At 51.4% G+C, this 21,296-nt stretch overlaps 8 protein-coding genes across 8 annotated transcripts; 2 read left to right on the top strand and 6 right to left on the bottom strand.

Annotated features, from left to right (window-relative positions):
• Positions 1-451: 451 nt before the first annotated feature.
• DACRYDRAFT_109438 (S-adenosyl-L-methionine-dependent methyltransferase) lies at positions 452-2,097 on the bottom strand (the record flags this gene model as incomplete). The annotated part of the gene is made up of 6 exons (XM_040768878.1): positions 452-606; positions 666-861; positions 912-1,085; positions 1,141-1,416; positions 1,466-1,662; positions 1,719-2,097. The coding sequence occupies 6 exons, from the start codon at positions 2,095-2,097 to the stop codon at positions 452-454; spliced, it is 1,377 nt and encodes a 458-aa protein (XP_040626911.1).
• Positions 2,098-2,490: 393 nt separating this feature from the next.
• DACRYDRAFT_23552 (uncharacterized protein) lies at positions 2,491-5,682 on the bottom strand. Its single transcript, XM_040773280.1, has 9 exons — positions 5,606-5,682; positions 5,418-5,553; positions 5,087-5,364; positions 5,026-5,034; positions 4,882-4,974; positions 4,396-4,832; positions 3,360-4,345; positions 3,123-3,309; positions 2,491-3,069 (listed from the first exon to the last, which is right to left on the bottom strand). Exons 1-9 carry the CDS (start codon positions 5,642-5,644, stop codon positions 2,571-2,573), a joined length of 2,664 nt encoding a protein of 887 aa, XP_040626910.1. The 5' UTR covers positions 5,645-5,682; the 3' UTR covers positions 2,491-2,570.
• Positions 5,683-5,918: 236 nt separating this feature from the next.
• On the bottom strand, positions 5,919-7,972 carry DACRYDRAFT_117616 (uncharacterized protein; the record flags this gene model as incomplete). The annotated part of the gene is made up of 6 exons (XM_040770421.1): positions 5,919-6,107; positions 6,174-6,977; positions 7,028-7,194; positions 7,242-7,560; positions 7,609-7,727; positions 7,777-7,972. The coding sequence occupies 6 exons, from the start codon at positions 7,970-7,972 to the stop codon at positions 5,949-5,951; spliced, it is 1,764 nt and encodes a 587-aa protein (XP_040626909.1). The 3' UTR covers positions 5,919-5,948.
• A 243-nt stretch (positions 7,973-8,215) lies between these two features.
• Positions 8,216-10,227, top strand: DACRYDRAFT_23551 (C-3 sterol dehydrogenase). The gene is made up of 3 exons (XM_040773279.1): positions 8,216-8,451; positions 8,501-8,820; positions 8,876-10,227. The coding sequence occupies exons 1-3, from the start codon at positions 8,263-8,265 to the stop codon at positions 9,642-9,644; spliced, it is 1,278 nt and encodes a 425-aa protein (XP_040626908.1). The 5' UTR covers positions 8,216-8,262; the 3' UTR covers positions 9,645-10,227.
• Positions 10,228-10,809, bottom strand: DACRYDRAFT_68950 (uncharacterized protein; the record flags this gene model as incomplete). The annotated part of the gene is made up of 3 exons (XM_040775890.1): positions 10,228-10,314; positions 10,361-10,480; positions 10,533-10,809. Coding segments are annotated over 3 exons (483 nt in total), but the record flags the coding sequence as incomplete, so codon positions are not given.
• A 79-nt stretch (positions 10,810-10,888) lies between these two features.
• DACRYDRAFT_95805 (Mg-dependent DNase) lies at positions 10,889-12,386 on the bottom strand (the record flags this gene model as incomplete). Its single annotated transcript, XM_040777319.1, has 8 exons — positions 12,216-12,386; positions 12,101-12,166; positions 11,923-12,042; positions 11,706-11,867; positions 11,459-11,660; positions 11,379-11,412; positions 11,225-11,330; positions 10,889-11,169 (listed from the first exon to the last, which is right to left on the bottom strand). Exons 1-8 carry the CDS (start codon positions 12,235-12,237, stop codon positions 10,889-10,891), a joined length of 993 nt encoding a protein of 330 aa, XP_040626906.1. The 5' UTR covers positions 12,238-12,386.
• A 405-nt stretch (positions 12,387-12,791) lies between these two features.
• On the top strand, positions 12,792-14,434 carry DACRYDRAFT_109432 (S-adenosyl-L-methionine-dependent methyltransferase; the record flags this gene model as incomplete). Its single annotated transcript, XM_040768877.1, has 6 exons — positions 12,792-13,182; positions 13,229-13,428; positions 13,481-13,760; positions 13,802-13,980; positions 14,031-14,229; positions 14,280-14,434. 6 exons carry the CDS (start codon positions 12,792-12,794, stop codon positions 14,432-14,434), a joined length of 1,404 nt encoding a protein of 467 aa, XP_040626905.1.
• Positions 14,435-14,721: 287 nt separating this feature from the next.
• Positions 14,722-18,017, bottom strand: DACRYDRAFT_117612 (seryl-tRNA synthetase; the record flags this gene model as incomplete). The annotated part of the gene is made up of 5 exons (XM_040770420.1): positions 14,722-15,112; positions 15,159-15,252; positions 15,306-16,380; positions 17,418-17,948; positions 17,999-18,017. 5 exons carry the CDS (start codon positions 18,015-18,017, stop codon positions 14,795-14,797), a joined length of 2,037 nt encoding a protein of 678 aa, XP_040626904.1. The 3' UTR covers positions 14,722-14,794.
• Positions 18,018-21,296: the final 3,279 nt, after the last annotated feature.

Below are 21,296 nucleotides of genomic sequence, written 5' to 3'. Positions count from 1 at the left end.
CACGAGACGCTCGAAAGATTAAACGCTGAACTAGTTTGGCAACGTTGAAGATGCAGCGACGCGTGGAACGAAGAGCAACCCTTGCTTCTAACAATCACGTGTTTCAGAGCCGTATTCCGCGGATCACGACCTCCAGATGCGATAAGTCGGTGCTGTGAACTCCGAGACATCATGATGACCCTCACCGAACACGGGGATGCGATGTGCTCACGTCTCTGACTTTCTCAAAGAGCTACATTTCCACAATCCTCAATATGCAGGCATCGGATGGGATATGTTATCTGAACCACGAACCACGGTCATTTCACTTGTCTGTCTCCTGGGAATCCATGCAGTCTTCTTTGGTGGCATTGCATTATGAACGATGTTCCAGCCTTATTTTGGTTCATTTCCTGTAGTGCAGTACAACATTTATGTCACTGTGTAGTTACAGCCCAGACGGGATCCTATGTCAGACTCGCCTAGCCTTGATGACGGAGGTAGTCCCACGGTAATCTGTTCTACCTTCAAACTTCCACGAAGTGGTCTCCAGCAAAGCCTTCAAAGCCGTGACTGTACGACACTGCGATCCCATCAACAGCATCATCAACATGTCGGCGGTGGAGACTAGTAGTAATGGTATCAATACTTCAACTTGCACACAAGGAGGGACAGACTGTACATACCCGAAGCATCGCCGAAGCCCCATCCGACACCAAGAAGATCAGGGAGGGGGATCTTCGCTTTCTGGATCTCTGCCATACTGTGCTTATTGATACGCCGGAAGAATTCTTCCACTGTCGTCTTAGACGGCTCTGGCTCGGCCGGGGTATAGTTCACGATCATCAATACCGTCCCCGGGGGGGCTGCGGGCAACAGGTTCTGGGTTTTATGAATATACCCTCTCATTGTGTGTGAGCTGCCGTTCGTACCTCAAGGATTTTGGCCGCAAGATCATCAGGCCAGTTGTGAAGAACGCTCTTGATCATGAAGACATACGGGCTGTCTTTGGGGGCCGGCGGCAGGGGGGTCGGCTCGAAGAAGCTGTGCCCAAGGAAAGTAACCCTGCCTGACTCAACAATTTCCGGCGCATCTTTTTTCCAGAACTAGCGCGAACTAATGTGAGTCAATGGAACGATCAAAATGAGAGGCCGTGCATACAGATTCCATCTGAGGAATGAGAATTTCCTGGTCTTGTAAGACTGCCTTCCACCCCGGGTTCCGTTTCAAGAGCTGCATGGGCAATCCTCCGACACCCGAGCCAATATCAACCAGGGTAATGTTCGGGCCAAGGTCTTGGACAGGCAAGTCGAGAATGAAGCCTGGATCTAAGGTTTTCTCGGCGGTATCCATTGCCCGTCCAAATCTCTCGATTTGGTCGGGACGTGCCTTTATCCAATCGTATATTTCGACGTGATGATATAGGGAGAAAGGGGACTAGGCACTTTCGGTTCAGTAGATCCGCTAGATAATTCGGACGGCGTACCGGGTGTTGGCTGCCAGAAGGCGTCTTTGCAGCTTCCCATAGCATAGAAGCGGCTGCTGTTCCGGCAATGATAGAGTCGGACAGGCCATGGACAAATGAGTCAGGAAGTAGAGCACGGGTCGACCTGGTCGCGGAAATATGTCCCCCTTCTATTTCTTTGAAGTAGTTCCAGGTGCAGAGAAGGTGCATGAGAGAATCTTGGATCTTATCAGCTATTTGCGCTACACGAAGGGACAGGCAAAGGTGGGCGCACATAACTTGGTCTCGTCCAGTCCTGTATTCTTAGCCAAGTCTTTCACGGCGATGCCGTCAGAGCCAGATGCGAGGACAACTTCAGCAACTGTGGGTTGTGTTCGTACCACAGCATTCATGGAGGATGCCAGACTGAAGCTGGTAAAGTCAATGATAGACCGCTCCAGGGGATCTTGTACCAATGCAATGATTTGGTAACAGAGACCGACTAGCGCCTTGCGAGCGTACCACGCCGATGGCGGGGGGACACCACCATCCCAGGGATGGGGAGAAGGGTCATCGCTCCTGAAGTTGGGCACATTCTCATCGTTGAGAGCACCTTGGAGCACAGACGCAGAAGTACACAAAGCCGCGACGAGTTTGTTGAGCTCAGTCTCCATGGCAGAGGAAGTAACTAGCAGTAAACAAGTGTGCACGTCAGTGTCTCCTCATTGAGAGTTAATATAAGTATCTCTGGCCCTGCAGGCTTTGATCAACTCCTTTGAGGAGTGTGCTGCCGAGGTAATTCGCGTCCTCAGCTCTCAGCCGCCGAAGGAAGAGCTCCTGCCGAGTGTGAAGGGTACATCGCTTGATGGGCCATACAGCCAGACTGCGCAATGAAGCAGCTTTCAGAACACAAGACGTACTTGAAAGTTCATACGCCCATTGTTTTTGATTGGTGCCGGCGGCGCGTTGATGCGGCCCGGTTGTTACGGTCACGCGACTGGGTGCAAAGCCAAAAAGTGCTATAATATTAACGTCATAACATTCTGTTGATGAATTGTCTAGTGATGATGACATTGAGCTCATGATATGAATACAACGTGATGTGTAATGTGGCATTGTAACCTCCGAGCCAAGGCAGTTGATCAGGTTAAGCAGCTGATGCCCGAGTATCCAGAAGAACTTGCAACTTCGCGAGGGTTCTACGTAGTGGCAAGATGCCTCCCTGTGTTAGTCTCGGTACAGCTCGATCACCTGGTACATGAGGGTCGTCCCCTTCTTGCTCGCTCTTTGAAATAAGCTCATTTGCGTCACGGATGACTTTGGCCAGTACATGACGGTCGTAGTAATGCCACTGAACTTCGTTTTCTAATCCTCCCGGAAGTTGCTCCAGGGCATGCCGCACGAAACCCCGGGAGAGAACGTATGCCTTTTCGCTATATAATCGGCTGCTGACTTCGGCCTCTTGGGTGCCACGGAGCTTTTCGTATGCGGGCTCACAGAACCACGGTTCCTTGACCAGCACGAGACCCTGAATGGAGACAAAGGCCTGCAACAGGGACGAACGTGCAGCACTCCAGGACTCGGCACGGTCGCCGGTCCAAGTATTCAGGATGGAAAGGCAAACTTTTCCTTCTTCGTACAAGTTACTGTGCAGGGGTTGAGAAGTTGGGATACGTTATGAATGATGACAATTACTCACGGATTAACTCGACCATTTCCATTGGTCCAGCTGTGGAAATGCGCCTGAGGTGGCGCTTGAGGAAATGTGGGCTCAAGATACCAGTCAATGACGAAGGGAGCATCTTCATACGGCGTATTGTCGGGTCCGATAATGAGACACCGGAGAAGATCTGTGCGGTCTTCATATGCTCGCACAAGAATGGTCTCTGCAGAGTGATTAATACTCTAACGACGCGATCCACTGGAGCCACATTACCTGGCAGGCTTGACTGCAGAACCTTGTACTCCTTCTGCAACCTGCCTAAGAATGCCTTGCCAGGCACGCTAGACTCTCGATTGGCAAAGTGGTGATCTGGTGGGCATTGCTCTTGAATGACAAACCGCTCCCAATTTGGGCTGTCCACACGTAATACAGCGGGGGTAGGAGGCGGTGGCGGGGATACAGCATTCGATCTTGGGGGCGTCGGCGTAGGTTCGGTCGACTTTCCTGTCTCCCCTGACGGTGTGGCAAATCCCCCGGGTGCAACTGGTTCTTCAGCCCCGTTCATCTCGATATCATCGGGGTGAGTGACATGGATGAGCGGCGGCTCGTCTTCTTGCTCTGCTGCCCAATCTTGCTCCTGTTCCCCATGATCCACAGTCTCCCAGCTCCCTTCGCTCCAATCACTGCCAGCGCCGTCGATGTCCATCTCGTCACCCTCTTCACCCTCCTCGTCTTCCAACCATTCGTCCATCTGGATCTCTTCCACGTCGTCGATCAATAATGATAACTTGTTCAGTGGCTCAACAAGTGTCTTGCCGGATGGTAGCATGATCTCGATGTCACCGTCTAGCCGGTTTGTGATGACCTGGCCCACCCACTCCACGTCAGTGGCAGGTCGTAACCGCCCATCTCCAGGATCCGCTCGGTTCAGCGCCTGCAGTCCGAGCTTAGCGAGCTCTGTTCGCCAACCATTCCTGCCATCGCCAGGTGTCCTGATCCAGGGTTCGATCTCACCTAGCCTTGGTACGACGGGCGCCTGTTCTCCATTGTTCACGAGGTTGATTAAGACCATATCACCGTGTCGTACCCCGTATATACTCGGTAAAGGTCCTTGTGGATCGATCTCTAAGGCGGAAACTGTCTCCTTCGTCCGGTCCTTTAAGAGCATCACTTCAATAGTTCGTTGTGTTGGAGACACTTTCTGTACAACAACCGCCTGAGGCCCATCTTCTCCCTTCCACATTACTTGATCACCTGGCCTGGACTATCGTGAGCCCCACGGACTTTTTACCTGCGAAAGAATACGTACCAACAATCGTACTCATCGATGTTGGTATGCGGAACCGACACCGATGAATGATGTTTCGACGTCGTACCATCCTGCCACAGTATTGTGACAAGCATCCTGGTATCAGTAACGATCAACGTGTCGACTGCGATGCAGGTAGTCCGGTTCATGGGAAACAAAGACGGCTGCGCGCCTCTCGTCCTCGCGACCTCCGGGTCCTTGAATCGAACGCGTTCCATTATCCGGTGACAGTCGTAACTTCCAAGCACAACACGTTGAAGGTCGTTCAGCTCCCTGCCAGCCCAGTTCCGCTTCGGTCGGGGTATTGACGCTGCTTCTGCGGCCGGTAGAGACTGGTTCAGCGCAAGCCACGAGACGGCAGCAGCAATAGGTTTGGTTGCAATCACAACGCGTTCTGTGTTGCCAAGAAATGCAAGGTAACGAGGGTCGAGGATTTCCTGTAAACGAATAAGCGCTCGTCCCCAGCGTTTAGGTTCACAGACATACGGTGGTCTTCTCCCCAACGAGAAAATGTGCGCCAGGCTCCGCTATTCGACTCGGTTTCCCCGAGTGGGAGATGCACGTCGTCTCTTCAAATGTCTAAATACCAATGATCAAACCCCTGAACCATCGGGCTTATTAAGCACATACATCTTGTACCTATTTGAATCTTAGTATGTTGTCGCTCCGCTCGAAGGAGTATCACACTCACAGTTCCGATCCAATTTCCATGAATGACATAATCTCCCACGCCCACCTCTGTATCCAATTCGACCTCGCGCATGGGGATCCACCCTTGCAACGCACGCTTAGTGATCGCATGCTCCAGCTGCACCTCGCAGTACGTCTCAGTGACAATCCCGCTCATCACATCCGTCAGATGCTGCTTGACAATATCGCCTGGACGAAAGGCGCGGTCCTTGAGGATAAGATCGGACTCGGAGACGAGCGCCCGCTGGCCATTCGTGAAGAATGTGATACCATACTCTCCTAGAGGCCCAGTCAGCACCGACCGCGGTGAGCGCAGTACACCAGGAGCCTACCTCGTACTAGTTGACGATCAAGCGGATCCCCAGTGTCGGGAAGCGCAACATCCTCCATCGCGTCGTACCAACAACGCACAAGCACCGCGAACTCGGTCGGCCGATCACGCAGGGCGACAGTGTCATCTCTAAAGAACTGTTCCGGTGTGAGATCATTTATCTCACCCAAGCTTAAGAAATATGCGCACCTTCGCTGTGAGCAAGGTATTCTCCCCCGGGGCAGCCATTGTCCAGCAAGGAAAAGGTAAATGTGGAGGACAGGGGAGACGAGTGGGAATAAGAAGTACTGCGAGGGATGTGCCACAGGGACTGGTGGCGAAGTAATACATTCTTAGGCGCGCACAGGGCCCGCGGACTAATAGCGGACTAACAAAAGTAACGCTGAATCACTGAAACCGTTGATTCAAACATTTCGGCGTAAAATAAAGAGAAGGCTCATATTGCCTCTAGTATTGAATCCACTTGGAGGTATTGCAATTTTAATACAAATGATAGGAGTGTCGTGACTACAACCAAGGATACATAACATCATCAATCGTGCCGCTTCACGGAGAGCCTCGCAGTCAGTGTTACAGCCACACATACAACATCCCAAAGAAGCGCTTCTACAGCGGGAGAGGTGCCCATCCACGCTGCTAATATAGGTAGAGGTAGCGCGGCTCTCAAGAGCGCAGCACCAGCGGCGACGGCCTGAGAAAATCTGATTAGCCCAAATCCGGCGACCACGGCCCAAGGGCCGAAAGGAAGAATACGCACAACCTCCACTCTCTGCATCTGACCTAGTCTGTACACCCCCAGCACGGCAATGCAAGCCCAAGCAATCTGCATCGCCCTCATCTGCCCGCTGGTCCATCCCACACAGAGCGTTAGACCCTCGAGAAGCTCAAGGACGCCGACCTCCTGCCACGCAGTACCGATTTTTCTCCTGTCAAGCGCTGGAGGAGAGGCGTCGCGGAGACTCCAATTGCTGAGCAGGTCCTCAAGTCCGGTACTGGAGAATCGCGGTGGATATGTTTGGGGCTTCAAGTAGATATCGGTGAAAGTAGACTGAGAGGTAGGAGGGTCAACGTCCATGGGAGTGATGTCGTCTTCTGTCGCTATAGATGAACCGGCTAAGGAAGGGGTGCTAGGAAAGCGAGGGGGAGACAGAATCGTAGCGGAAGTTTGTGCGGGGGCAAGTGAGGAAGATCGAATGATGCTGTTTGGCTGCAAGGGTGTGAAATGGGGCGACGCTGTCTTTGCGCGTCGAGGGGGTTGCTGCCTGGTCGGTGTTCGTGTGAGTTGGGGAGAGTCGGAAAGACGAAGTTCTTTCAATGCGTTCTCGTGGAATGTCTGTCTAGGTGGTGCAGCACCAAGTGGTGCTAGTGTCCTCTTGACGGTCGGTATCTTCCTAATCATGATTGTTCGATATGCGATGTAGTTTAAGAGGGTATCGGCGGTCAAGCTGATGGCGCCAAGGATCTGCGACACCTCTCGCGGCTCGGAGAATATGGCAGAGGTCAGAGTGAGGTAAGATATCGACAGCAAGAGACGGAAGAAATAGATGATAATTTGAAAGGCCTATGCAATCCATAAGCCTGAAAAAAGCAGAGTGGAGAGAACATACGTACGGTCCATATATGCGACCCGACAACTTGGGTGGGCACGCCTGCCTGCACATATCTCCGGTAGCGTAACCATTTCGGGTTCCACGAAGTCCATATTATGGATATCAATGTAATGAGTACTTCTCGCACCGCGCTGGCGCCTTGCGGAACCTCGGATGGGTGGACAAGCACTTTGGCCAGTATCAGCACTTCAACGGAAATATATCACAGGACGTACCTTTGACACACCTCGCCACAGACAAGACCAGTCCCAGGATCCAGAGAAATCCTCTTATCCTCCAAACGTACACTTCCCACGTGCTCAAGTCTCCGCCTTCCTTCCTGCCTTCCTTCATGGCTTTTATGGGCGTTCCGCTTACGGTAGGCCCACTACTCGTCGCCATACTAGCCCTAATCTCCGCAGTGGCCTCATCGCTACGTTTTTTGAGTTCTGCCTCCACGCGCGGACGACATTCTTCGCAAAGAGGAGGGTAACGGCGTTCGAGATCGGCACGATACGCGGCGATGTTAGCGAGGGCCGCATGATATCCGGAGTCCTAATGAATGAGTCAGTAACAAGACAAAAGACAGCAAGTGCGACACACAGATTCCTCGGGGATGTAGTTAGCTAACATCTCCACAATCAGCTTTTGGTTGGTCACGCATTGAGTACAGAACGTTGACCACGGTGTTCCTGGTGGGAACGCGTTGTCGGGCAAAGCGGCTACTCTGGATTAGCGAGTCCCTCCACGGAAAGATATTGTCAAACACACCTCTTCTTTGCCAACTCGCATGATTCATATACACGTTCTGCGATCCTGGATCTGGAACGATCTCTCCATTCGTATTGCGGCGGTTCCATTGTTCGCACGCGTTACATTTCCAGTAGTAAGGGTTGAGGTTGGGAGTCGCGTCCTGGGTGAGGCAAAAGAAGCACGTGAGCGGTTTTCGCGCCGCAGTTTTCCACATCTACGGGCTATTAGCGGCATATAAGCCAAAAGAAAGCGAATTCAGAGTCCTAAAAGTTGACAGGTACCAAATGATGGCGTCTTTGGTCAGGGCGTCTGCGGTGGCGAAGAAGAGATGGAGGGAAGGACGCGGAGTTCTCACGTGGTCCGGCACCGAGACCCTGGCCTGTCTTCCCCACCTTTTCCCCCGAGTCGTGGAACTGAAAAGGCACAGAGCAGCGCTCCCGTCCGCAACTTGACCTATCTCTCCTCCATCCTCTTCCCTTCATCATCCTCGACATCTGAGAAACTATGCCTGAGAGTTACCTCGTCATCGGCGGCAGTGGATTTTTGGGCTCCCATATTGTCAACGGTCTGCTCAACCGGGGAGAGTCCAGTGTCGCTGTATTCGACATCGTGCAGCGAGTGTTCGACGACAGAATCGTCTTTTTCAGCGGCGATATCTGCAATGAAAAGCAGTTGGTAGATGCTATTCAAAAGGTGAGACTCTTCCTGCACCTCTGCACGTCTTATTCACTTGAGATTGTAGTGTCAAGCATCCGTGATTATCCACACCGCTTCCCCCGCACCCGAAGCACCCAAGGAAGTGCACCAACGTGTCAATGTCGAGGGGACCCGTACGGTAATTGCTGCTGCCGTATCCTGCGCTGTCCCCAAGCTGGTTTATACGTCGTCCGCTGGTGTGGTGTTCAACAGGAACAACATTGTAGACGCAGACGAACGCATGCCCTTCCCACAGTCTGAGGAGTCGTATAACACGACAAAACAGATGGCAGAGGATATTGTGATTGCAGCGAATGGCAAGGATGGACTGGCCACTTGTGCCCTGCGGCCGGCCGGTATCTTTGGGTATGTTGACGTATTCAGCTTTCCGTCTTTGACCAGAGACTCATTCCAGACGCAGACCCCGCGACCGTCTCATGATGCCCTCTGCGGCACAGGCCGTTACCCGTGGTCAATGGACGATCCAGATCGGGAAGAACGATAATATCTTTGACTGGACCTACGTGGACAACGTCGTCCTTGCCCATCTTCTAGCCTGCGACAAGCTTTCCCTCGCCACGCCTCCCCTCGCCAACGACGAGCTAGGTAACGCCCTTCCCCAGGTCACCCTTACCACGGGCTTCCGTCGCATCCCCACGTCCGCAGCTAAGCCTATCGGTCCTAGTCCGCATCCGGATAAGGAGGAGCTCGCTGCGCAAGAGGAGTTCAATGATCCCTCCACGCAACAAGTGCGTCCTGTTCTGCGCACCAAGTTCGACGCGCTGTCTCCAACCGCGCTCGGCATCGACTACGACGAGGATAAATCACCCCTCAAGGTCGCGGGCAACACATTCTTCATAACTGGAGGCGAGCCGCTGTACCAGTGGGACTTCTTCCGTGCCATCTGGACCGCTCTTGGTGCCGATATCGACATGAAGAAGATGTGGCATATTCCCAGGAGCCTGGGTCAATGGCTTGCGCTTGGGGCAGAGTCGTGGGGCTGGATCACGGGCAAGGGCACCAACTTCACCCCCTTCAGGGTGCACTATCTGACCGCCGAGAGGTGGCACAACATTGAGAAGGCACGCCGGGTGCTCGGGTATGAGCCGATCGTTGGTGTCGAGGAGGGTATCAAACGCACTGTGGCTTGGTGGTTGGCTGACCAGGCCGAGAAGACTTCCGAAAAGTAGATACCCTACATGCGCAAAATGCCTGTCCTGATCTTTTTTGCACGAGGATAAGTGCCCCGTTCCTTCTTGGTAGACTAGTTTATCTTGGATTATATGCATGATCGGTCTTACTACATCCCCTGATTTTCCTCCCTCCCCACCAAAGCGAGTCCGATAGGCTTCCCCTCCCAATCGTACCCCTCGACATCCTTCCCCTCCTTCATAGCCCATGCTTCTATCTCCTTCATCCTCCTGTGCGTAATAGCAGTCCCTTCTTCTAGAGCTAGTCTCTCTTGTTCGTCCTCCCGAAGCGCAGCCATCAGCCCCTCCTTCCGAGTCACATACTCTTCCGCACTAGGCAGCTGCATCCCCGTTGGGCCGATTTCACCCTCTTCACCATTACGCCCTTCACGGTGGGCAGCAACGACGGCATCCAGCTCGTCTACTTGAGTATTGAGCCGGCGCAGAGCGATTTGGTAGTTTTCGCGTCTCGTCTTTGCGGTCGGTCGACCCTGGGCCATGATCGTTGATGGAGGAGCACGGGCGATGGTGGCGTACGGGAGGGTGGGCATGACGCTAGAAGAGGGGGTGAGGTGGATTTGGGGGATAAGGAGCCGGATGAGGTAGGAGACCTCGGCTTTCAGTGGTCCAGAGAGGCGGGAGGGAAGTGTTCGTATGATTTCGTGAATATCTTGAGAATGTCAGTCTCGTTCGTGAATTCAGTGGATGACACGCACCTAGAGGTACATCGATGTGATTTATGGTGTACAATGCGGTTGGCTGAGTGGTGTGGAAGGTGTATTGAGCGAACAAGGCGCCCGCTGCTATGGTCGGTCCATTGGCTGATTTGAGCGCCTCTGCAACGATGTTAGCAAACTCAGATAAGTATCAGCGCGATCGCGTGCTTACCGAGAAGGCACCTCTCTACAACTTGGATAAACGACTTCCTTCCCCTTTCCTCTATGACGAGGAGATGCAGCCATCTCCATCCCGTCTCAATCCACAGCTCCTTAAAGAGCTGGAACGGTGACTCGGCCTCCAGGTTGATTTCGACAGCTTCCTTAAACTTGACGAGCAGATCATTGATGTCTGCCCGCAGATGTTCAACGAACACAGATGAGGTAAAATAGTAAGGTTGCAGTGCGGGCGGAGCACCTCGCACGGTCGTCGTCGGTGCCAACGACATGAAGGACGCGACGCGACGACGTATCACTGTTGGTGGACAATATCTCGCTCTATACATGACATAATTGATAACATCTCATTCATTCCAGTGACTTGTCCAATTCCTGCAAATCGAATAGTTTGATAGTATTTCTCCAAGCATGCTCCGCGACCTCCTCAATTGCAACACCCTTCGCCTGTGCGATAATCCACGCGACTCCCCCTATGGCGCAGGGCTCGTTCCTGCCCTTCACCGTCTTGCCCATAACGAATTTCTCCTTCTTGCACGAGTCTGGGAAATACAACTGGTTGAGATCAGAAGGCAGAGTTTTCAAGTGTGAGTGGGATGCATGGGTAGAGGTAATGCTGCACCAGGGCGCGTCTGATTATGCGTATTTCAACATACGAAGCAAACATGTTCAAAGGCAGTCACTCACCAGTCTCCAGCATGAGACGATCCAAGGGAACCGCTCTGGCAACGGCAAGATTCTCCTCAGTCTTAAGCGAGCATCCATTGAGACCAATGTAGAAACCCATTTCTACCTACCTTGTTTGAGTATCATGGCTCAATCGTTCGAGATACAACTATACCAATTCCTTCATTTCAGCTTCAGTGCCAGTGAAACTACTACAGATCAACTTCAAGCTACCGCCGACATGACGGTGCCTACCTGTGAACTACACCGCCCATGCCCCCATTGCGGCGTCCGCCGTCCTTCTCATAGCCCGCTCCACGACATATCGAGGTAAAGTCTCGATGAGCAGAACGAGAATGCAGGAATAACGGAAGACTGTGGGTTTGCGCCATTTTCAGCTGAGTGAAGAAGTGTTTCCTCTGCGTCTCAGCGCTTGCAAAATGCAGGCGATCGTAGTCTGATTCGATGTTAATTACCGCAAATTGCAGGGTACGCTTCTTACCTAACCCGCACTCGCCGTAAGCAACAATCCTACCCTTACCCTTCGGCTTGGAATTCTGTTCGATCAGCTCATCCAAGAGAGCGAGATAGGCTGCTGGTCCGGAATGATAGGCGTCTAGCTGAGATGTCCGCGTCGGATGCACGCCAGCCGTAGCATACACACCTAATGTTCTTAATGATGACCAGATCACGACCAGTTTGTCGAATGCCACACCTACCTTCGCCCAAACGGTTCGCCAAGTCCACCGCTTCTCGTGCTTCGTACAAGCTCCCACCGGTTATCATCATCCCTTTGACACCAGCCGCATCCGCACGAGAAGTGACGTTGATGAAATCGTCTGATGGGGAGCTGCCTGTGAGATGTTGTCACCTGATGCAGGAGTGTGACCGAAGTACCTTCGTGTGCTTGTTTGCCCCCATATAGACCATGGAATATCGGATCGGTCAAGTTCACACCGATGTCTGGGAAGATCTGAGCAATTTGGTCAAACTGGATGACAACCTCGGTGACCTATATAGCGCAGAGTTGGCATGTTGCACAGCGACGATGCTGAACCTCTAGCAATGACACGAGACGTCGATGGCAAGCGTTCCCAAACGAAAAGAGGACGTGTCCGCTGGGCAGATACCAACCAAACTGGTGAGATAGTTCCAGAATGAAGAAATCGCCAGCTTTGGGCCAGTTTGATTATCAGTGGCGGTCAAGTATTAATATGGCGTCGTCTACTTCAAGTTCAATCGACGGCAAATCAATTGATGCCCCGATGTGGCGATGCTTCTAATCGGCGGTGCCTTTCCCCCGACCATCTTCTTGCTGGTAACTTCACACAAGTTCTGTCCTCTTTCTCGTCTTGACATTCATTTCTGATGGTGATTTTATACTTGCGCACGTCGAGGGTCTTGCTGCGTCGTCTTCAGGCAATCCCAAGTCCATCATGGGTCCATCTCGACGCATTTCCTTGGGGTGTGCGCGGCCGAATCCCCGTCATACAGTTACGACTGTGACTGCAGGCGACCCCTCCAATTGTGCCTATAAAACACGGGGAGACATTGTCCTGTCCCAGGCATTCCTGTTCTATTCGTCAGCATGGCTACTTCGGCTTTGGCAGAGATCGACGTTCTGCAGGCAGCTCTCGGAACATCCATCTCTGCGTTGAAGGCGTCCATCGACTCGCAAGGCTTTTCTCAATTCAAAAGTGATGACATATCTCCTCATCCACTCGATACCGGTCTACCGGATCCAACGACGTTCTACGCCCGTCGTGCGATCGTTGGACTTTGCCAGCAGATCATCGCTTTAGTTCAAGATCCTGCGCAGCGAGCTCTAATCGACCACTACAACTTCTTGCTACCTGCCTGTATTGTAGCAGCCACAGAGACTAAGCCGTCGTTTGCGGAAGTAATGCTGGAGGCTCCCTCGGGTGGAATCACTTTGGACGATGTGGCCAAGAAGACAGGCATTGATCGAATCAAACTCCGTAAGCCTATCATCATTGCGAAATCTAGAGACTGATTACGGGCCAGGATCTTTCGCCCGCATGCTTGCTACTGCAGGATATGTCAAAGAGGTGTCTGTCGACTGTTTTATTCCAACTCGCTCTACACGTGGTTTGGCGCCGGGAGCTGGTCCAGTGGCAGAAATGAATGGCATTTTTAGCACTTATGCACCGCCGGCTACTATCGTTCCAAAGGTGCTGAATCTTCCATCAGATTCAACTACGCCTGTGAGTCTTCAGCACAGGAGAGTTGATTTTCGCTTTATCAAGAATCATCTAGGCACCATTCGAGGTGTTCTTCAAGACACCGTTCTTTCCCTTCCTCCAAGAGAATCCAGCGGTGCTGAAGCGTTTCCACCAAGGAATGACCGAGATCGAGAATCACTTGGACAAGGGAATTTCTGCCGACGTGCACTTGGATGATCTGGGCTCATCTATCACCCTTGTCGATGTGGGTGCCGGGCATGGAGGCATGTCGATGCAGTTCCTCAAGCACCATCCTGGCTGGAAGGCTATCCTCCAGGACAGAGCCGAGGTCATTCCTCAGGCCCGACAGGCGAGTATTGGTCACTATACAGCTGGGCGATCTACTGATTCATAGCTCAGTTCTGGAAAGACAACATGCCGGATGCGCTGGAGACGGACAGGGTTTCTTTCCTCGCTCATAGCTTCCTGGAGCCAACACCTCTCCCTCCAGCCCCAGAGGGATCTCCATACGTCTTCCTTATCAAGAGCGTACTGCACAATTGGCCAGACGACATGGTCAAATTGATGCTGGAGGTGAGACAAACATATTCTACTTCACTGATCTTTGTTGACAACCCCCTTAGAACCTCGTTCCAGCGGCACCACCTGGAACCAAACTGCTGATCATCAACTTCACCCCATCCACGCCGGACTCTCCTCACGAGCTTCACGTCGACGAATTTTTCGACAGGATCAATGGGAAGACAATGGAAGAAGTCCAGAGAATGGATCTACCCGTTCCGCTTCCACTTGACGTTGGATTTGGCGCGGGAGAACAATATGGTTTGTAACCTCCACATCGTCATATGCTACCATGACTGACCTGGAGACAGTGTCGGAGCTGGACATATTGATGCTGCTCCTTTTCAATTCCCGTGCGCGTACTGCGGAGGATTTCAGAGAACTGCTGGAAAGCACTTCGTGGAAACTAGAGAGTCGGACCCGTCTCCGCGGCGCTTCCTCCCTCCTAAGAGCCTGTAGGGTCTAGAATGGGTGCAGACGCATTTCATGATTGTTAGCGATCACCGATTCATCCTGTCTTACATAGGGAGCGATCACAGGTCGCTCGCATTGGTTCTGGTCTCATTACATTTTCAAATATGAATGAAGTCGAAGCATTGCAGAGATCTGGACTGGCGGTGGTTCGCTGGCCTATATCACAATATCACGTTCAATTCGGCTTCCCCGGACATGAACCGTCATTATCACATTGTCATCAGTCACCGCGCCCAGAGGAATAGTAATGTCGAACCAACGGGATCGATATCCATCACTGGGAATTTGACTTATCCTGGACTTTCGCTCGAATACAGGAATACGCCGACTGTATTCCGAGAATTTCCCGAAATTAAGATAAAGATAGACCCTGTCCTTTCTCCACCCATCGAATGCGCTCTTCAGGCCCAATCCAATACTTTCGGAGTGACTCTGGTAATCGTAACGTAACAGCTTTGCCATCTTTGAAGACTGCGCCATTCTCCAGCAACGCAATAATGAGGCGAGGAACAGCAGCGGCCGTCCCATTCAGAGTGTGCGAGAACTGTTTGTTCGACTGTTTTCCTTGTTGAGGGTCTTCTGTCTCCGGACTCTCTGTATCTTTACTCAACAGATAATCAACATTGAGTCTTCGTGACTGATAGTCGGTGCAATTGGAGAGAGAACAGATCTGCGCAAAATCAGCTCAGTGCGGGTTTGAACTGTCGGATGCGCACCTCCCCCCACTCTCCACGGCCAGGCATCCAGGCTTCTATGTCATATTTACGCCAAGCAGACGCTCCCAGCTCCTCCGTCGGCATGTCCAAAACACTAGGGGCAAGCACATTAACAGGGATTTATTGGAATTGCACAGTTACACCCACCGATAAGGTATATTGAGACCATCGATGATTTGCCTTTGCAAAGACAGCATCGTCTCCATCATTTGCTCGCTGGAGTCGGAGGCGGTGACGGAGAAGAGTTCTACCTTGGTGAACTGGTGCACACGGTATATACCCCTTGTCTGGGCACCACGGGCGCCCGCTTCGGCTCTGAATGCTTTCCCAAGACCCACAACGGTCATCGGAAGGTCGTCTTTGTTGTAGGTATTGAAGGCAAAGAGACCAGCTAACGGGATTTCAGCAGTTCCAGCCAAAACCAGGGCTTCTCGCTCAGCCTCAGCTGCAGAAGAATCGGGCATGATCCCACCACGATGAGAGGATACTTCTTCCCTCTCTTTTCTCTTCGCTCGAGCACTCGAAGATTCAACAAAATATGTCTGGCCAGCTTCGTCTTCCCTCGGCTGGAAACCACATCGTTGAGCCAGGTCCGCCTTGATGACATCAGGTGTAGTGACCATCGTCCAGCCATTAGAGCTTGCCACTGAAAGTGCATAGTTGACTAGTGCTTGTTCGAGCGCGACGGCCTCCCTGAGGAGATAATACCACGAGTACCCAGTGACCTTGGAGCCGCTGGGAAGGTCCAGAAGACCTAGGTCTGCAGCGATCTTGGTGTGTTCTCGATTTCCGTCCAGATTGATAGGCTCGGGACCACCATGCGATATTTCTTTGATGCAATCATATCCGCCAATCGGGACATCTTTGTGCGACCAATTTGGGATGGAGAGGGCAATTTGTTGCAGCTCTTTCTGCCGTTGTTCATGCTCGTCGTTCAATCGTTGCCCTGTTTCTCGTAGGGTTCGTGCTTGCGCAATAGCTAAGGTTTTCTCTTCTGAACCTGCCTCAGACTTGTCTTTGGAGAGCGATTTAATTCTGTCGGCCAGTCGATTCCGCTCAGAGTTGACCGAAGCGATCTCTTGCCGGATGGCCTTGACTTCCTGAAACAGACTAGGCAGCTTTTCGAGATCTGTTACAGGCACTTGTCGCTCAGTTGCATTCTTGGCTGCAGCAGGGAGATTGTCTACAATATCCGCTATTGGAAGCCTTGGAGGCTCAAACACTGGAAGTTAAGAATCAGCCTGATCCGGGAGACGGAGAAGATACATTTTCACCATATGTTGTGTTATCTGGTCGCAGGAAAGAAACATGACGGAGGGATTTTCCACGAAAACACTTTATGGTGTGGCGCAGAGCGTATGTGGGGGAACGCCCGCAATGCTGCATGACTGTTGAAGAAGCAACAGTTAAAGAGAAGAAAAAGGACCAACTGCTTCCGCTCATGCATTCTGAAGTCATGTCAATCGACGCGTCTAGCCCCCGAGTCACCTAGGTCGAGCCCTGTCGGGAGCAGACCTGTGACGGGGGTGCGGTGCAGCCCCGTTGCGGAAATGCCTCCAGGGCCTCGGACCCCTGCATCCAGCCCATCCAGCCAAAATTGGACAAATCTAGCTAGAGTAGCTAGACCCAACACCTGGCCATCACATCTTGGTTGGTGGCCACATGTACAGCCAGACCCAAGCAAGTGAGAGCCCACTAGTATCCTTGTTAACACACACCATGCCCAGTGACAGCCCTGAGTACCATTACACTCCCCTCGAATGTGCAATATTCACTAGAAGCACCTTGTTCAAGGTGGTCCACCCCCATGGTTTCTCATATGCCATTATTCCAAATTCTACAAGGCCTGAAGTGAAGGCTAAAAGGTGTTGGGCTCACCGGTATGTGATGTCTTGCCTGGAGCTTCATTTGCCTGCTAATTTGACATAGACATCTTCCCCAGCTGCGCAAATACCAGCATGGCTACCAGACTGAGAAGTGTGCTCTCCTGAAAGCTCGAAAGGCACAATCACTTGATTGCTTGAAGAAGTACAAGCAGAAACTCATAGATGAGAGGACACTTGGTGATGGGGCAGAGGTGCTGCTGATGCTGGCCTCAGCAGTCTAGAGTGTAGACACTGTCCTACCTAAGATGATTTTGTACTCAATAGCTAGTTTCCTTGATTAACTAGTTACATTGAGAGCATCTAAGATTCTATGGTCCCCCCAGAATGTGATGGACATTCCAAGTTGAGCTGAGACCAGATTCCCCCAACTGACTAAGATCCCACAGGCTGGCATCAACATTGAGCACATTGACATCCAGTGCCTGGAGAGGCTGAGGCAAGAACACCATCAGGTCCAGTGTGGTGGGCTTGGGTTGTGTCCCTGCAGGAGGGGGGGCAAGCTGTGCACACTTTCTTGGTTGAGGACCAACCACATGCAATAGATCCAAGTTAGGCTTCACCCCAGACAGGTTGATGTCTGTGCCACAGGAAGATGTGGCTTCTCCAATGGGGTGAGTGTCTCTTGTGGTTGGCAGCAGCCCAACAACATTCTCCTTGCTCTTGGTCTCTTTGAGCCTTCTAGTCACTCGGTGCTGGAGCTCAGCCATGGTCATCTTGTGGAAGAAGCACCTGCCATCCTTGAGTGCTTCATGGACCTTGGCAAGCTGGGGCACATTCTTGATATCTGAGGGATTTGTGATAGTGTCTAGTGGCCAGCCATGTATGGTCAAGTGGAACTTGTCCTCCACATCACAACCAAATGACTTGTATGCCATCAACTTTTGCTCACCCTTAGTGGCTTGTGCTGAAGGAACATTGAGTGTCAAGATTTGGACATATAGAGTTCAAACATACCAATCTTGGCATTGAGCATGGCTCATATTTCATGCTTGTATATGTTTGCATGAGACTGAGTTGTCTCTGCTGCATCTAGTAATTGATTAATACAATTAACTCAGGTTCTTGAATAGATAACACTCACATCACGGCCCTCTGCTGAATGCCCATGATTCTAATTCCAAGCACAGGTCTGTGATCAACAAACCAAGTACTTGTTTGAACCAGTCTCAGCAAATGGCACTGCCAAAGAACTTGGGTACTGCATAATCATCTGAGTGCCCTCTTACAATGAACCTGCAAATGTGACCACCCATGTGGTTATTGAAGTCTCAAGCTTTGCACTATAGGTGATCTTGCATATGAATGGTGTCAGCCTCTCTTGACTTCAATGGTAGTTGAACTTGGTTGTCAGTCTTGTGTCTTGCTACTATGACAGATTGGAGCACCTCAGCCAGCTTGATCTCATCTTGCTTGTAAGAGGAAACACACCTCTCAACTTCCTTGTTGAACTTGGAATCACCAATTGCATGAAACCTGCAGCCTAAATTCACAGTAAGAGCAAGATAGCATCAAGTGAGGGCAAAGAACTCACCAGCTGCCTTCCACTCTAAGGCCACCTCTTGTCTAGCTGCATTCCACATCGAGACACCTTCATGTTTGGGCTTCAGACCTTGGCCATAGAAATAGCCTTGGATCACCTCTCGTTTCATGGTGAATTCATCAGCAAGACTATCTAGCCTTGTCTTGACTTCAGATCAAATGTCTGCGATAGCATTGCAAACACAAGCATGCTTGTCACAAGTGCTTGCAGCCACTGCTAAACAATGGCCCCAAGACTTTGCCTTCTCTGAGGTGCATGGCATTTAGGAAGCAGATGAGCAGACAATGAGGAAGGTCAAAGTTAGTGAGACTGAGAGTAACCAGGATCATGAGACATGGTGAAGTCCAGGGACAAGCACAACAAAATGAGATGTCATGAGGGCCAGTCACATGTACACAACACACACAAGAAACGTGACTCAAGGAATTCTATTGTCAGGTTACTTACATCTAGGTACAGGTTCTCCTATGCTAGTAACAAATACATGAGTACTTGACCAGGTATGAGGACAAGAAGCAAATGTCACAAACAAGGGTAAGAAACAAGAGGGAGAGCATAGAGGAAGCAACGAGAGTGAGGCATGCCATGTGCATTTTAGTCCATACCAAGAATTTCAAGACCTGCAAGGCTTTTTGCCTTTTGGGGCAATCAAGAATGAGAAGAAGAAAAAACTGAGATGTGTGTGTGTGGGCCATAAGTTTGCCAATCTGTGATGTTATGTATGCCAGTGCCAAAGTTTGTGACCCCCTACCTACCTTGAGTCGAGATTGAGAGCCTTATGTGTGACCTTCCCAGTAATCATTCATTTTTTCTTGCTGCATGGCATGAATGATGTCCTCAACCCAGGTGATGAACACCTCGGAGACCATGTGATGAGTGGTGGGGCTGACGCCATCTGAGGCAACCACATCAGTCAGCAGCTCATGGGACACGCTGCATCCAAACACAAGGTGGGTCCCAGGTGTAGATGTGTTGAAGCTCCACATAGATGTTCTCAATGATGAACTTGCTTTCTAGGTTGAGTTGCATGGCCCAAGTCACCAGGACCTTGTGAACCACACAGGGCAAGGAGGGGGGGTCAGAACCCATATGACCATACAGAATGCAAGCACCTTGGCTTGCAAGACAAGATGCCAGCGACATGGATCAAGAAGAAGAGGGTGCAGAACCAGGTGTATCCAGTTGAGAGAGGAGTGAGCAATGGAATGGAGAAAGGGGGGGCCTAGATGATGAGCATGAGGCAAGCATCTTGCTGCTACTAGTGTGGTGCATGGCCCAGGAGGATGACCTTTCCTTGCCCTTCAACTTGTTACCAGAGGGTGTGGGAGTCTCAGGGCAAGGGATTGATACTGCCCTCTGAGTCATGGGAGGGGGCATTGCACTGCTAGGCCAAGCAGTGCTCATGGGTTGTGAAGGCATTGGGATGCCTGTGACAGGGACAGGCTGCTGACTGGTAGTAGAACTGGGGGCATTGAGGATCAGGTTCTGCTCAGGCCTGAACTGATGAGGATCAAAACAAACAAGAGACGTGTGAGTGGTGCAAGCCCTGCAAGAGTTGTCATTCTGCTGCCCACAGAATGAGGTCATGTCATGTGAGAAGTTGGTGAGGACAACTTGGTGGAACAAGCAGGTGATGCCCTTGATGATGGGCATATACCCAGTGTTCCACAGGAGGCAAGAGACAAAGGACTTGAGCTTGGTTGCATTGCTTGGCCCATTGTCATAACGCCCTCCTAGCCAAAGCTGTATGCTTCCACTGAGAACACAATTACCCATTGTTAGCTTCATTAGTAGTTAGTGACTAGTACTAAACATCTAGTAAGATAAGTACTCACCAGATCAAGAACTTGAGGGGTGAACTCCCCATACCACATGATCCTGTGGAGGCATCCATTGATGCCCACTTGCCATGGGTGGACATCATGGCCCAGGAGGTTGTAACCATTGTGAGTTGCACCAGTGATAGTGCAAGGAGCCTTGGAGACATGCTGCTGGATAGTGTTCCAAGCACCTGCAGTCAGACCACAGATCGGCTGGTGAGGGCCAGGGGAGGGGTTGGGGCCATCATGTCAGGGCACCAGCTCATTGCTTGGTCAAGAGACATGACTAAGCCTTTATGACATGGAAGTAGCTGGTATACCATGACATGTGCTGGAACCTGCTGGAGGATTGGATGGTCAGGTGACCTGCTGTGCATGGCTGTGCATGACCTCATATGACCTCATCCTTGGTCATATGACCTGATCACCTGACTAGGCTGAGTAAGCAAGATGTTCTAGCAGGTTCCACCACAGAGGTATAAATATAAGGCCTACTCTGCCTGGGGACTGTCTCTTCAGACTTGGTCTCTTAGGATCATCCACAGGTACCTATACTGTAGATAGGTCTTAGTCATCAGGTCTACTCCACTTCCTTGTTGCCTGCTTAGACTCTTGGCACTCTTAGGTGAGCAGACTTAGTCAGCCTGTGTTGCCCTAACACATTGGTAGGCATGGTCGTGTGAAGCATCAAGAAACAAATTGAGATGGGAGTGGGAACAAGATTCCCAGGAGGTAGTGGGAGGGGGTTCTGCCAACCCCCCATGCCTACCACAGGTCCCATCAAGACAGTCATGGCAGGAGTATGGGAGGGATGGGCCGGGATCATCAGTGCACTTGAGATTGAGACTGAGGGAATGTTGGACGGCATGACCAAGTTGGTGTTTGAGGAGGG

This window comes from Dacryopinax primogenitus, assembly GCF_000292625.1.
Source record: "Dacryopinax primogenitus strain DJM-731 SS1 chromosome Unknown DACRYscaffold_14, whole genome shotgun sequence".
NCBI classification, from domain to species: Eukaryota; Fungi; Basidiomycota; class Dacrymycetes; order Dacrymycetales; family Dacrymycetaceae; genus Dacryopinax; species Dacryopinax primogenitus.
The sequence above is the reverse complement of the archived record's forward strand: the minus strand, read 5'-3'. Positions and strand labels throughout refer to the sequence as shown.

Excerpts from the sequence above, each read along its gene's own strand:
- DACRYDRAFT_23552 (XM_040773280.1), bottom strand. The coding sequence starts at position 5,644 with ATGGCTGCCCCGGGGGAGAATACCTTGCTCACAGCGAAG. Across the intron at positions 5,365-5,417 it reads TGATCGTCAACTAGTACGAG|GAGAGTATGGTATCACATTC; the intron begins GTAGGCTCCTGG and ends CTGGGCCTCTAG. Across the intron at positions 4,833-4,881 it reads TCGTTGGGGAGAAGACCACC|GAAATCCTCGACCCTCGTTA; the intron begins GTATGTCTGTGA and ends ATTCGTTTACAG.
- DACRYDRAFT_23551 (XM_040773279.1), top strand. The coding sequence starts at position 8,263 with ATGCCTGAGAGTTACCTCGTCATCGGCGGCAGTGGATTTTTGGGCTCC. Across the intron at positions 8,452-8,500 it reads TGGTAGATGCTATTCAAAAG|TGTCAAGCATCCGTGATTAT; the intron begins GTGAGACTCTTC and ends TTGAGATTGTAG. Across the intron at positions 8,821-8,875 it reads CGGCCGGCCGGTATCTTTGG|ACCCCGCGACCGTCTCATGA; the intron begins GTATGTTGACGT and ends TTCCAGACGCAG.